Source organism: Coregonus lavaretus (assembly GCF_964263955.1).
Source record: "Coregonus lavaretus genome assembly, chromosome: 36".
Lineage (NCBI taxonomy): Eukaryota > Metazoa > Chordata > Actinopteri > Salmoniformes > Salmonidae > Coregonus > Coregonus lavaretus.
The window spans coordinates 16,490,264-16,502,451 of NC_140023.1; the positions used below are offsets into that span (position 1 = coordinate 16,490,264).

A 12,188-nucleotide genomic window follows, 5' to 3' on the forward strand; every position below is an offset into this window, starting at 1 on the left:
CTAGTGATGACTGTTTAACAGTCTGATGGCCTGGAGGTGGAAGCTGTTTTTCAGTCTCTCGGTCCCAGCTTTGATGAACCTGTACTGTCCCCACCTTCTAGATGGTATCAGGGTGAACAGGCCGTGGCTTGGGTGGCTGAGGTCCTTGATGATCTTCTTGGCCTTCATGTGAGGCCAGGTGCTGTAGATGTCCTGGAGGGCAGACAGTGTGTCCCCGGTGATGCGTTAGGCTGACTGCACCACCCTCTGGAGAGCCCTGCGGTTGCGGACGGTGCAGTTGCCATACCAGGTGGTGATACAACCCGACAGAATGCTCTCTATGGTGCAGCTGTAGAAGTTTTTGAGAGTTTGTTTGTGCACCTTCTTCACCACAGTGTCGGTGTGGAAGGATCATTTCAGGTCCTCAGTGATGTGCACGCCAAGGAAGTTGAAGCTTTTGACCCTCTCCACTGCAGCCCCCGTCAATGTGGAGGGGTTCAGACCGGGGGCCCTGAGCTTAGTGATGAGCTTGTAGGGTACTATGGTGTTGAAGGCTGAGCTGTAGTCGATGAAAAGCACTAGTATGAATAAATAAAACTAGATGTGATAGGTTACTCTTGATAAACCAATGACGAAGTCAATTGACCATACATACAATGAGGGAAAAAAGTATTTGATCCCCTGCTGATTTTGTATGTTTGCCCACTGACAAAGACATGATCAGTCTATCATTTTAATGGTAGGTTTATTTGAACAGTGAGAGACAGAATAACAACAAAAAAATCCAGAAAAACGCATGTCAAAAATGTTATAAATTGATTTGCATTTTAACGAGGGAAATAAGTATTTGACCCCTCTGCAAAACATTACTTAGTACTTGGTGGCAAAACCTTTGTTGGCAATCACAGAGGTCAGACGCAGGGGGACCTTGCGAGCGCTGCAGGATTTCAGTCCTTCATGGCGTAGTGTGTTACCAATTGTTTTCTTGGTGACAATGGTCCCTGCTGCTTTGAGATCATTGTCAAGATCCTCCCGTATTGTTCTGGGCTGATTCCTCACCGTTCTCATGATCATTGTAACTCCACGAGGTGAGATCTTGCATGGAGCCCCAGGCCGAGGGAGATGACAGGTCTTTTGTGTTTCTTCCATTTGCGAATAATCGCACCAACTGTTGTCACCTTCTCACCAAGCTGCTTGGCGATGGTCTTGTAGCCCATTCCAGCCTTGTGTAGGTCTACAATCTTGTCCCTGACATCCTTGGAGAGCTCTTTGGTCTTGGCCATGGTGGTGAGTTTGGAATCTGATTGATTGATTGCTTCTGTGGACAGGTGTCTTTTATACAGGTAACAAACTGAGATTAGGAGCACTCCCTTTAAGAGTGTGCTCCTAATCTCAGCTCGTTACCTGTATAAAAGACACCTGGGAGCCAGAAATCTTTCTGATTGATAGGGGGTCAAATACTTATTTCCCTCATTAAAATGCAAATCAATTTATAACATTTTTGACATGCGTTTTTCTGGATTTTTTTGTTGTTATTCTGTCTCTCACTGTTCAAATAAACCTACCATTAAAATTATAGACTGATCATTTCTTTGTCAGTGGGCAAACGTACAAACTCAGCAGGGGATCAAATACTTTTTTCCCTCACTGTACAGCTCAACACTTTTTGCAAGTTCATACACAGAAGCACAGCATGATTGAGAGAAAATGGTCCCATATTGTGAATAGTTTTTTATCAGTGTTCTAGATCCTCTGTAAGGTTCATGTGCAAAGCATGTAATAAGCCATATCCTTCACTGTCTTTCCAAAACAGACAATCCCTTTCGGAGGGAAAACATGCATAGCCTCCAATAACTAGTCTGGGCTCCGACATATAATCTGTTTAATTAGGAAAGTTCACCTCTTCTTTGTAATTTTCTCCCAGTTTGTCTTTACTGCCCCTCTCTCTTTCTCCTGGAATAGGCCGGGTAGCATATCCGCACACCTAGTGCAGAATGTCTTCAACCAAGCATTTTCACTAATCATTATTGACATTTACTTATTCAGTTTGTTAGGCTTTTTCTCTTTCGCAGTCGATCTTTATTCGATCGGAAAGCGCCATCCTTTGTTTCTTTAATTATTCTAAAACTATTTTCAGTGTTGTGTTTCACCCTCTTATTTCCTTCTGTTTGAGAGTCAGTTGGTTTTCCCACCGCAACTCACACAGAAGGCTCTCCCGGTAGTCTGCGGGATCACTCCCTCTGTCAAGGTCAATTACAGCTCTGCCCAAATGTATTACTATGGAAGAGAAAAATGGTACTCTCTCACACTGACCCTCTTTCACCATATTTTCATGTCAATCTTCCAGCAGAAAAAGAATCCCTTTAACTCGACTTCTATTTCTGACTCACTTTAGGGACAGCCAGGAACAAGAGGCTTCCCAGGCTTCCCGGTAAGACTTTGCAGCTTCCCCAGTCTTTAAGTCTTTATAATCTGTGTTTTAATGTTAGGTTACTATTTTGCAAGTGGAGCTTTATTATATAGTCGGAGCTCCCAAATGCCAGAACGTTAGAAATAAGATGTTTCCTGGATGGTAATCTCCCGTGGGCAGATTCTGCATAACCACAAAGTTGACCAAATTACTTGAGATTTTACTTTTGGTTTAACCGAGATTACCTGGCTGGTTAAGTGCATAAGTGCCTTGATTATTGGTCTTGTTTTATTCAAATCTACAGCCTGTCTACTGTCTCCTTTATGCCTCCTAATCAGGAATAGCACCATGTCCAATAGCAAAGCTGGCTCTTTATGTCGAGAGCTTGAGACTATATGGTTCTATCTGCAAAAAGATGATTCTGTGATAATTGGCTTTAAAGTTCTGATGGTTTGAATGGTGTCAGCAATTTTTCTGTTGTATTATTTTGAACTTATCAACATGAATTGGGGTATTTAGAGTACTATATATGTAGAGAATATTGAACAGAACAAGGCTATGTCAATAACTACATTTTGACAAAAATGCAGATAGAACCTTATAGTCCCAAGCGCTCTAAGTTTTAACATGCTTGTTTTTTTAAACATGCTCTATATTCTCAGTTTTCTTGACCTGGAAATACCTTTCTTCCCCTCCATAAGTAGTTTCATATCAGTGCCGTGGTCTGTGCAGCTATGTGCGTTTTAACTGCTTATAACCTGTGTTTAAATGTCTTCCCCTCTTTTTTGGTCCTAGGGTCCGATTGGGTTGGACGGCAAGCCTGTGAGTTTCACCCCATTCCTGACAAATGTTGAATAATTGAGTAATTGAAGTACTTTAAGAGCCTAGAATCCACCACCTTATGATGATGAGGATAATTAAGTTAATAATGATTAGGGTTATTATTGTAATAAAATCTCTATTAGTATCATTATTGTTATTATAGGATGGAGGTAATAGTGTTATTGATATTTCAAAAAAGTTTCCCCTAGAAACTCAAGGAGACGTAGCTGTAGAAATCGATTTGATTCTTTTACCACATGCATTCACTCTTTTATGCTCACACAGGGACAGAACAGCTTGAAAGGAGACTTGGTAAGCATAATTATACACACAGTTCTGCAGTTAATGTGAAACAGTGTAGATCTATTGCTGTCTCTGTAGAGAATACACTCCTGTACTTCCAAAGGACGCAAACACACTCTTTATGTGTTTTGAATGCCTTACAAATAAAAACGTGCACGTTGGTAAATTCTGCTTAAGCACCATTTGTTATCCAGATGAACCTCTTAGCAGGTTGTTTACCTTGTGCCCTAAGTGTAGCCACTAAATCCATTGGGAAAACACTGTTGTGGTCTGATTTTATTTAGTTGAATAATGGGATAGCAGTGGGCTGCCTGTTTTAGTGACAGGGAGAATGTCTGGCTGTATTTAAGGAGATGGGGTTTTCAGCTGGAATCCACTCTCGGGTTCTCAAACAGACTGGAGGTAAAACAGACTGAGATAAAACACAAAGGCAAACAATAGCTTGACTTGTCCATTTCATGCATATGGTGATTCTAATTCTTCGAGAGTCAAATTATTTTGAGTTTTCCAAGGAAACACTTAAATACACCTCTAAATATACAGTATAAAATAACAAATAAAACAGGCAGACCACAGAAAGCATAAATTGGTGCATAAAAGGCTCTTCTCCAAAAGAATCACTACAAAATGACTTATTTTGGCTTCAGAGATATACACATTTCTCCACTGAGGTGTCAGGGGATACAGACTTCGATTTATCCCATTCCTCTGACACCATTATAGGCCCACATGAATCCTGTGGAGCTCTCTGTGAGGCTTCTGAATGAGACACAATGACTGTTGAACGTCCCTTACCCCTTCACCTCCAGCCCTGTGACCGCTGGACATATCTCATCTAGGGGGTTGAATCATTCTTTTATTGATCACCTTCCTCTCCAATTCGGAGCCTCGTCTCCTTTTCAATGGCAATAAAAACCTGTTCACCTAAAGACTATATTCTTCTTGGACGATGTTTGTGGTGCCCCTGGAAGCTGTTTCTACGTCTAGTCCTCCTGGCCAGCGGTCTGGCTTTTATCAGGCCAGCTGCTGATTTTAGGGGCCTTTGTGTCTCTGTTAGAAAGCCATTACTCTTTGTTGAACTTGTAGAGTTATCATGAGGGGGCTTTGTTTTATTAGGGGTTATTCATGTCGGCTGTCTTTCGCTTGGAGCGTGTTTGGAGTGCTGCCTTCCTACAGAAGCTCACGTGCAGGGAGCCGGCCTGGGCCAACACAAATGGCATGCCTGTCCGGGGCCAAGTGGGATAGATAATGTTCCATGTTGATTAATGTTAATGTTAATTTAATAAGCCACTTTTCCTCTCCTCCTACACCCCCAACAACTATCAAACAGTATTTTAAAGGGTACCGAAGGCCAGTCCGTTAAATGCATAGATGATGTCTTTCCAGTCTCCACAATGCCTTTATGGAACTCCTATGCACCAGGGTCACAGTCATGGAGTGTGCTTGATGTGTCCAACTGTGCCCTTTCCCTGGGTTCATTTATCAACTAGTCCTGCGCCACTGACAGATGTTAGACAGCTCTCCCCAGGCCTTGATGTGTAGTCAAACAGAGCAGAGCAGGCAATGACAAGTGGTTGGTACAGCCCTTTGGTTGGTGTGCCTATTGGATCTAGTTGAAGTGTCCATTTATCCTCTTAAAACATATTTTTTATCACATGCATTGTACAGTGAAATTAAAGGTTGTACTTATAAAATGCTGATAGCTTGATAACATTACGTTTTACATGGTTTTACATTTACATTTTTAGTCATTTAGCAGACGCTCTTATCCAGAGCGACTTACATGAGCAATTAGGGTTAAGTGCCTTGCTCAAGGGCACATCGACAGATTTTTCACCTAGTCGGCTCGGGGATTAGAACCAGCGACCTTTCGGTTACTGGCACAACGCTCTTAACCACTAAGCTACCTGCCGCCGTTTTAATCTGTTGATTGATATACTGTTTATTACTTTTTAGGGTCAACGTGGTCCCAAAGGAGTTCCAGTAAGTTTCTTTTCCTTTCAGGTTTTGACAGCTTTTCTGTTATTTGACATTAGTTGATTAATGTGTCTCTCTCTCTTCACAATGATTCATTCCTCTCTCCTTCTTCACCCTTTTTACCTACTAGGGTGAATCTGGTCCGAAAGGGGAAAGGGTGAGTTTTTCAGTGACATTTTCTGTATCTCTGAGAGCTATATTCACCCATAATGTTAGTGGTATAATCCACTGTAAGCTAACATAAAAGTGTTTATTACAAAATCACAAGGTTTTCGTTTGAATGGTGAGTCTCTAACTCACTATCCATCTCTCTCTCTCTAGGGCGTATGTGGAGACTACAGTCACCGGGTAAGTGAATATTAATTAATGTATACCTTGGAATGTTTATAAAGTGACTCTAGATGACCATACTGAACTGTAATAATGTTGTTGCTGGAAAAATTACCTCTCAGTGATCTCTTACAGTAGCACTGCAATGGATGGTGCTAAAATGTGCTTGTATGCTGACTTGCAGTCTCTGTGATGTGTTCTCTGTAGCAAATAACATTGTTCTCTTCACAGGTACAGACATAAACAAAGTGAATTGTGGGGTCTGCACTGTAATAGCAGTGTGTTGAAGTAATACAAAATAAAAAAAGAGGCAAGACAAATGAGTCTATGATGGGTAGCACATGCAACACATAAGAGGCAGGCAGCCCCATTATGCAAATCAGGCCTTCTCTCAGGGGCTTGGCTGTTTGAGTGAAAACAAGGCAATTACTGGTAGCCTACTGGAGCATACACTACGTGATAAAGGTCTATGTGTGGGGGTGCCAAGAAAAATACTCTTCTGTGTACTCAGGGATTGTTCAGATAGCTAAGTCCATTTCCAATGTAATTCAACCTCCCATTATGTAATGGCTTCTGTAAAGTATTTTGTTTCCCCAGTAAAGAATACTGTAGGTATCAAAGAGCTCATGACAACAACTCAAAGCATGTTGAAAACAATGCTTATTTGATATACTCTGCAACATGTGTAGGCTAAATAAACAAGTATTGCAGAGAATGTGTAGTTGAGAGGGAGAAGGTCAGAGCATTTGGGGTTGTTTAAAACCTTCAGCCTGTGCTGGTTCCCCCGCCATACTGTGCATGCATTGGATTGTTTTCACACACGTCTCGGAGCCCCCCGGCACACACACTGCATGGGAGGTCCCTGCCAGCGGGTGGTTCCACTTAGGTCCTCCTTGTCCTACAGGGGGAACCGGGAGGGATGGGGAGGAGGGGGATTAGGCTCAAGCAGGATGCTGTTCAACAGAGTGGGAGAGGGGAGCATGGGTGTGTTGGTGTTTCAGCAGTGAGACGGAGATATCAACAGTTATTCTATGTGGGTGTGTGGCCCGTGTGGGTGTAGGGCCTCTTTGTACAGGATCTTCCAGTGAAAACCCTGGCTGCTGTACGTTCCAGTCAGGCTCTGACGTTTAAGGTTTGTGGGTGACCCCAAAACTGTGTCCCAGTCGTGCCGCAAAGAGAGCCAGTGCTCCACTCCCAGGCGTACCTACCCCTCTGTCCTCCACAAGTGGGGTCAACAGGTTACAGTAGAGGAGTGCTGTTCTCCAAACCAGGCCTGGTTCTCATACTGTCCACTGTTTATCTAGATTCAGAGTGGACATATTATGACAGACATCGGCCTCAATTTTCAACTCTTTCATTCATTATATTTCTGAATGCCAGAAAATGCACCACATAATGTATTTTACTCTATTGGTTTTGTGTCAAAAAGCCATTTTACATCTTCAGTCTACTTTTTGGGTCAATTTAAGTTGGTGCGATTTGCGGCATGTGGGTGTGTATGGTGGATAGCTCCTGCAATGGTGGGAGATTAACAACACACTTGCCTACTTTTCATTTATTTCCTTCTCCTCCCTGTCTCTGCTTATCAATAATCACATACTGTATATATTTCCTCATTGATACCTCAGCATATCATTTTACTTGATCAATGTTATGTTAAATCTAGTTTCAAACGTCTTTGGCACTGACAAATGTATTTGGCAACTTCAGATAATAAAGTGATTTTGATATTAAAAAGGTGGGGACATAATAAAAAAAAATATATATATATCCCTTCCATCAAGTTGGAAATATATACTCTATGTTAAAAGTAGTCAAGTTGTACAGATCAGGTTCTGCTGTATTTGAATGGGGAAAGCAATGGGACCATACAGTATTGTAGTCCTCTGTAAAACTTTACCTGATAATGCTGGTGAATCTCAACAGAAGCGGCGTATTGTACAGCCCTGTGTTGGAGGATTGGCCACAGTAAGTCTGTACTCTCTTTGTGGCAAGACTGAATCCTACCTGATCTCCACTCAGCTACAACAGGACAGGGGGCAGGAGTACAGTTGATCTGGGTGATTTGATGTCTAAACAACTAAACTGCTGCTCTTATACAAACACCCAATGGGGCTGCCTATTGCTTAAACTGGCAGCATTTTATCTGATCAATTACTATGTTGTACAGTATTTGACCTGAAATAAGGTAGTGTTTATCATGGTATCAGTATCCAATCTGACCATCAAGGCACATCAACACTCCCATTTGACACCAACTCCTGGCCCCTAATTTGCACTGTTGTTACTTTGCTCGCTCTCTCTCTTTCTCTCCCACCTCCTCTCTTCTCTCCCTGCCTTGCCATTTTCTTGCTGTTCACTCTCATGTTTTGTTTATATTTCTCTCATTCTTCTTCTCCCTTCCCAAACCCCCCTCCCCTTCTCATTCTGTCCTGTTTCCTTTCCCTGGCCTCCTGGTGAACTTGTTGCCCCGTGACTTTCTTATACCGCTGGCCACCTGTGCTTTGTGACTTCAGCAGATGTTGCCCATCACCGTGCGCAACATGCCCCAAATAAGCCCTCTAATCCTAAAGCGCCTCAAGGTACATTTCTCTCTGCCAATTCCTGCCCCTTTCTGCCTTTCTCTGGATGCCAACCGCTGTCGACCTCCGCCAAACCCCCCGTAACCCTCTGTTAACCCTCTATGGCACCTGGGTGTCTCAAACCTGAATTCTGTGATAAGAAGACAAGGATAGTGTCAGAGATAGATACAGACCTGGTAGATACAGTTGGGATCCCAAAAATAAACAAATCGATACTATTTACTTTGAGCATATTCGTGACCATAGAGGGTTAAGAAAAAAAATCAGATATATGCAGTGGATTATATAAATAGCTCAGACTTCAAGGCCAATTTAAATTCCATTAATGTGAATGAAATGTCGAAAAATCCCAACTTGACTTGTTAACTGGTCCAACAAATCCTGCTTTTCTGTGGGAAAGAAAGCAGTTTTTAGGCAAAACATAAAAAGCCTAGCTTCTATGATTTCCATAACTTTAACAAAGATATGAAAAGAACAGGAAAGAAAAGTGACCTTTTTCTGGCAGGAAGTGAGTCTTCTCCAATCCTCTGAAAGGACCTCAGTGTCCCTCCCTGTGCCCAGAGCCCAGCCTGCTCTGTTAGAAAGAGGGCCCCTGGCACAGGTGGACCCCTGTTGGCATCCCTCCTCCATCTTGTTTCCCCAGGTGTGCAGTCTCTTTGTGCCAGGATGGAATACCTTGTTTGGAGACAATGCTACACACTGTGGTAGATCCAAGACTAAAGACATAGAGGGGAAATACCACCCAGACCCAGGCAGAATTGGCTCTGCTTTTTAAATTGAGCCCCTGGAATCAGTCCGGTGCAGCATAACGGAATGTGTTCATTTAATGGAAGCACACCCGGATCATAAATCATAGCTAGACACATCCATCCTGCATGGAATTGATCATGTGGATGGATGGGTTCCGGGTTATCTGAGCCTCGATGTCAGGCCTGGCAACAGAAGCACGGTGTAGCCTACTCCACAGTGATTAGGAAGTGTTTAAATTCAAGGCCGTTATTGTGTATTATGAAGTTTCTAAAGTTAAACCACATGTACAGTAATAAATAATCTGTTTATTGTATAAAAAGGAAATGACCTTGGAGATATTCACTGATATGGTTTTAGTATAGTAAGTAAGCCAATAAATACATTTCTAAGAAAGTATATTTTCTGAGTTTGGTCAAGTAAAGAAAGTAGACGGTTTGAGACATAATCAATGGGATCGTATAACGATGAGCTATACACTGGAATATCAAGACAAGTTTAGTAGAGGTGTAGGTTCTCTTTCCTCTTCGTATCCGTTCCTCATAAATATTTTAGTCCTGATTTTGTTTAGTCTTCTATATTGTTTTGGATATTTCCCCTGGCTCACAGTTGAGTTTCCTCAGATGAACAATAAAGAGAGATCAGTTGGAGTTTTTGGTGCCTTGAAGTAACACGCCACTCAAAGATCGTAAGATGCTACAGAAAAGACAGCTTGTGCCCTTGTTTATGTCAATGAGTTGGTACTGCTGAAAACACAAACTGGTTTTGACAGGATAAACCATTGAAGCACACAAAAACATCCTAATTTGAATTCAAAGTGGTATTCTCTCCAAACATGGTGCCCAATGAAAATAAACACCCTTATAACTCTCCTATCAGTCTTGATTTCTACTAATATTGCCCGCCATAAAAGTCCCAGTATGTGTAGTGCTTTGATGTGTTACGTTGGCATGGCCTGGCATCGCGTAGCAGATGGTAACTGTAGGTCTCTCAGCAGGGCGAGCCTGGAGTTCAGGGCCCACCAGGACCTCCCGGCCCCCCAGGGACCTCAGGGACCCCCGGACTGAACGGCGCAAGTGGACCACCGGTGAGTCCCCTCAACCAGCTGACCACCACCATCAGGACTGGACCAGTGACTGTATTGAGGCAGAGGCTATGGCCAAGGAAGTGGAAATGTTATGAGTGTTTGCCCAGAAGATTATTGTATCGGTGATGTATATTTTTCCTTAATCTGATGTAGGGTAAACCCGGTGAACCAGGAAAACCTGGAAAAGATCCAAGGGTGAGTTTGGTTTATGCCTCTTGCATTTTCCTGGACTTATGTATTTTCCTAATGGAAATCTGGTATTGACGTGCTTGTGACCTTTTCATCTTCCTTTCCCATTTTCTCCAGCTCCTACCAGGGATGAAGGTAAACATCATTTTTATTCTCCATAATCAACACCATTATACATAAACTAAACATAAATGGACACGAATTACCACTACTTATAGCTGCACATATGAAATGCAAATGATCCGTGATTGGCACATATCTCTCGATTGTCAAGTGTAGCTTCCAGTCATTCTGTATCTGAAGTTGATGTTAGGAAGCCTACAGGGTGTGTATTTGTGTTCTCTGTGTTGCTATTGGACTAGAGGACTATATTTCTCCTGTTTATTGCCATGGATTATTAAGAATGAGGAATTTAGATTGTGGAGCATGGAAACAGACAGGGAGGGCCTTTAAAGCAGCTCGCCCAACCAACTTCTCCATAAAAAACGAAAACAAGTTCATATCACAGCCAGAAGTTGAAAGAAGTGTGCCCTGTAACTTTTGATTGGCTTTCACAACAAGGAATACCTTCCCTGAACTGGACTGTGGCAAGATATGGCCATCTGGTTGGAAACCAGTCTTTGAACCCAAATTGAATTAAAGTAGTGCGTTATCTTTTGTTGACCCATCCATGTAATGAAAGAGGAGGCATAACTACTACACATGCTGTCTGTTACAGTGACTTTATATTAACCTTTCTGTCATTTCAGGGTGAGCCAGGCATGCCAGGAATAAAGGTAGGTTTTGGATCTCAATTAAAGCTTAAATACATAGTTCAATTGGAATTTGTGGTCTCTTGAAACTCACAAATTGTGCATTTCATGATTGATAGATATTTCAAGTTAGAGGAAAAGTAATGACCGTCTATTATTTTTTATTTATTATCAAGCACCTGCTGGGATTAAGGCACAACCAGAAGGAAGATATTTCATTTAATCATCCTACGACTTGATTGAAAAACATGCTGTTTGCTGCTTGTCAGAATGGCTACATTCATACAATGAATGTGCCGATCGACAATGGGCTGTGTTCTCTAGCAGAAGTTACAGACTAGAGATAGGAAATCCAGTTGTTGAGAACAAGAGTTAGGTGGATTGTACAAATCATTGTGATCTGTCTTGCTGTCATCTGCAGTTCTGCACCCTGTTACTTTTTCATTCTTTCATTTTCACCCTCCTCTTTCTCATTCTGTGTCTCCGTTTTTTCTTTGTGTCTTTCTTCCATAGGGTGAGGTTGGCCCTGCTGGTCCTGAAGGCCCGAAGGTATTTCTATGAACATTATTACCTGTTGATAAGTTTCATTTGACCTGTTCCACTCACCAAACTATCAGCAGGACCAGAAATCAGCATGCAACCATTCCTGTACCTCAGTGTACTTCCTACATCAATGAAATAGCACAGGTTTTATATTAAGAGCTTAAACTGCTCAGAGTGAATTATATTTATATACCCAGGCCCAACTGCAGCCGTACTCCATCCTAACCATGGGCTTTTTCTCCCTCTGCTCTCACAATGTCCTTTAGTATTATACTATACTGTATAGGAAATCCAGGGATGGACACAGTCCCATACCATCATTGGTCAAGGGAGCATTCCTCTCACACAAGCACACACACACACTCTCCCACTGGGAGCTAACCTTGTCTTTGAAGTGCTGCGGGGTGCAGAGAGAGCCGTGCCTCTTAAACTCTCCACGTGCCTGTCCTTCTCCACTTTTCCATGGC

The 12,188-nt window shown here is 42.3% G+C and overlaps 1 protein-coding gene across 1 annotated transcript in view; it reads left to right on the plus strand.

Annotated features, from left to right (window-relative positions):
• Positions 1-12,188, plus strand: part of col13a1 (collagen, type XIII, alpha 1) — a 121,349-nt gene that overhangs the window by 74,569 nt on the left and 34,592 nt on the right. Inside the window, exons 8-19 of the mRNA XM_084153539.1 lie at positions 2,375-2,410; positions 3,185-3,211; positions 3,497-3,523; positions 5,471-5,497; positions 5,622-5,648; positions 5,813-5,839; positions 8,338-8,403; positions 10,145-10,237; positions 10,391-10,432; positions 10,544-10,561; positions 11,176-11,202; positions 11,692-11,727. Coding sequence (XP_084009665.1) covers positions 2,375-2,410; positions 3,185-3,211; positions 3,497-3,523; positions 5,471-5,497; positions 5,622-5,648; positions 5,813-5,839; positions 8,338-8,403; positions 10,145-10,237; positions 10,391-10,432; positions 10,544-10,561; positions 11,176-11,202; positions 11,692-11,727 — 453 coding nt within the window. The remainder of the gene's footprint in view (positions 1-2,374; positions 2,411-3,184; positions 3,212-3,496; positions 3,524-5,470; positions 5,498-5,621; positions 5,649-5,812; positions 5,840-8,337; positions 8,404-10,144; positions 10,238-10,390; positions 10,433-10,543; positions 10,562-11,175; positions 11,203-11,691; positions 11,728-12,188) is intronic.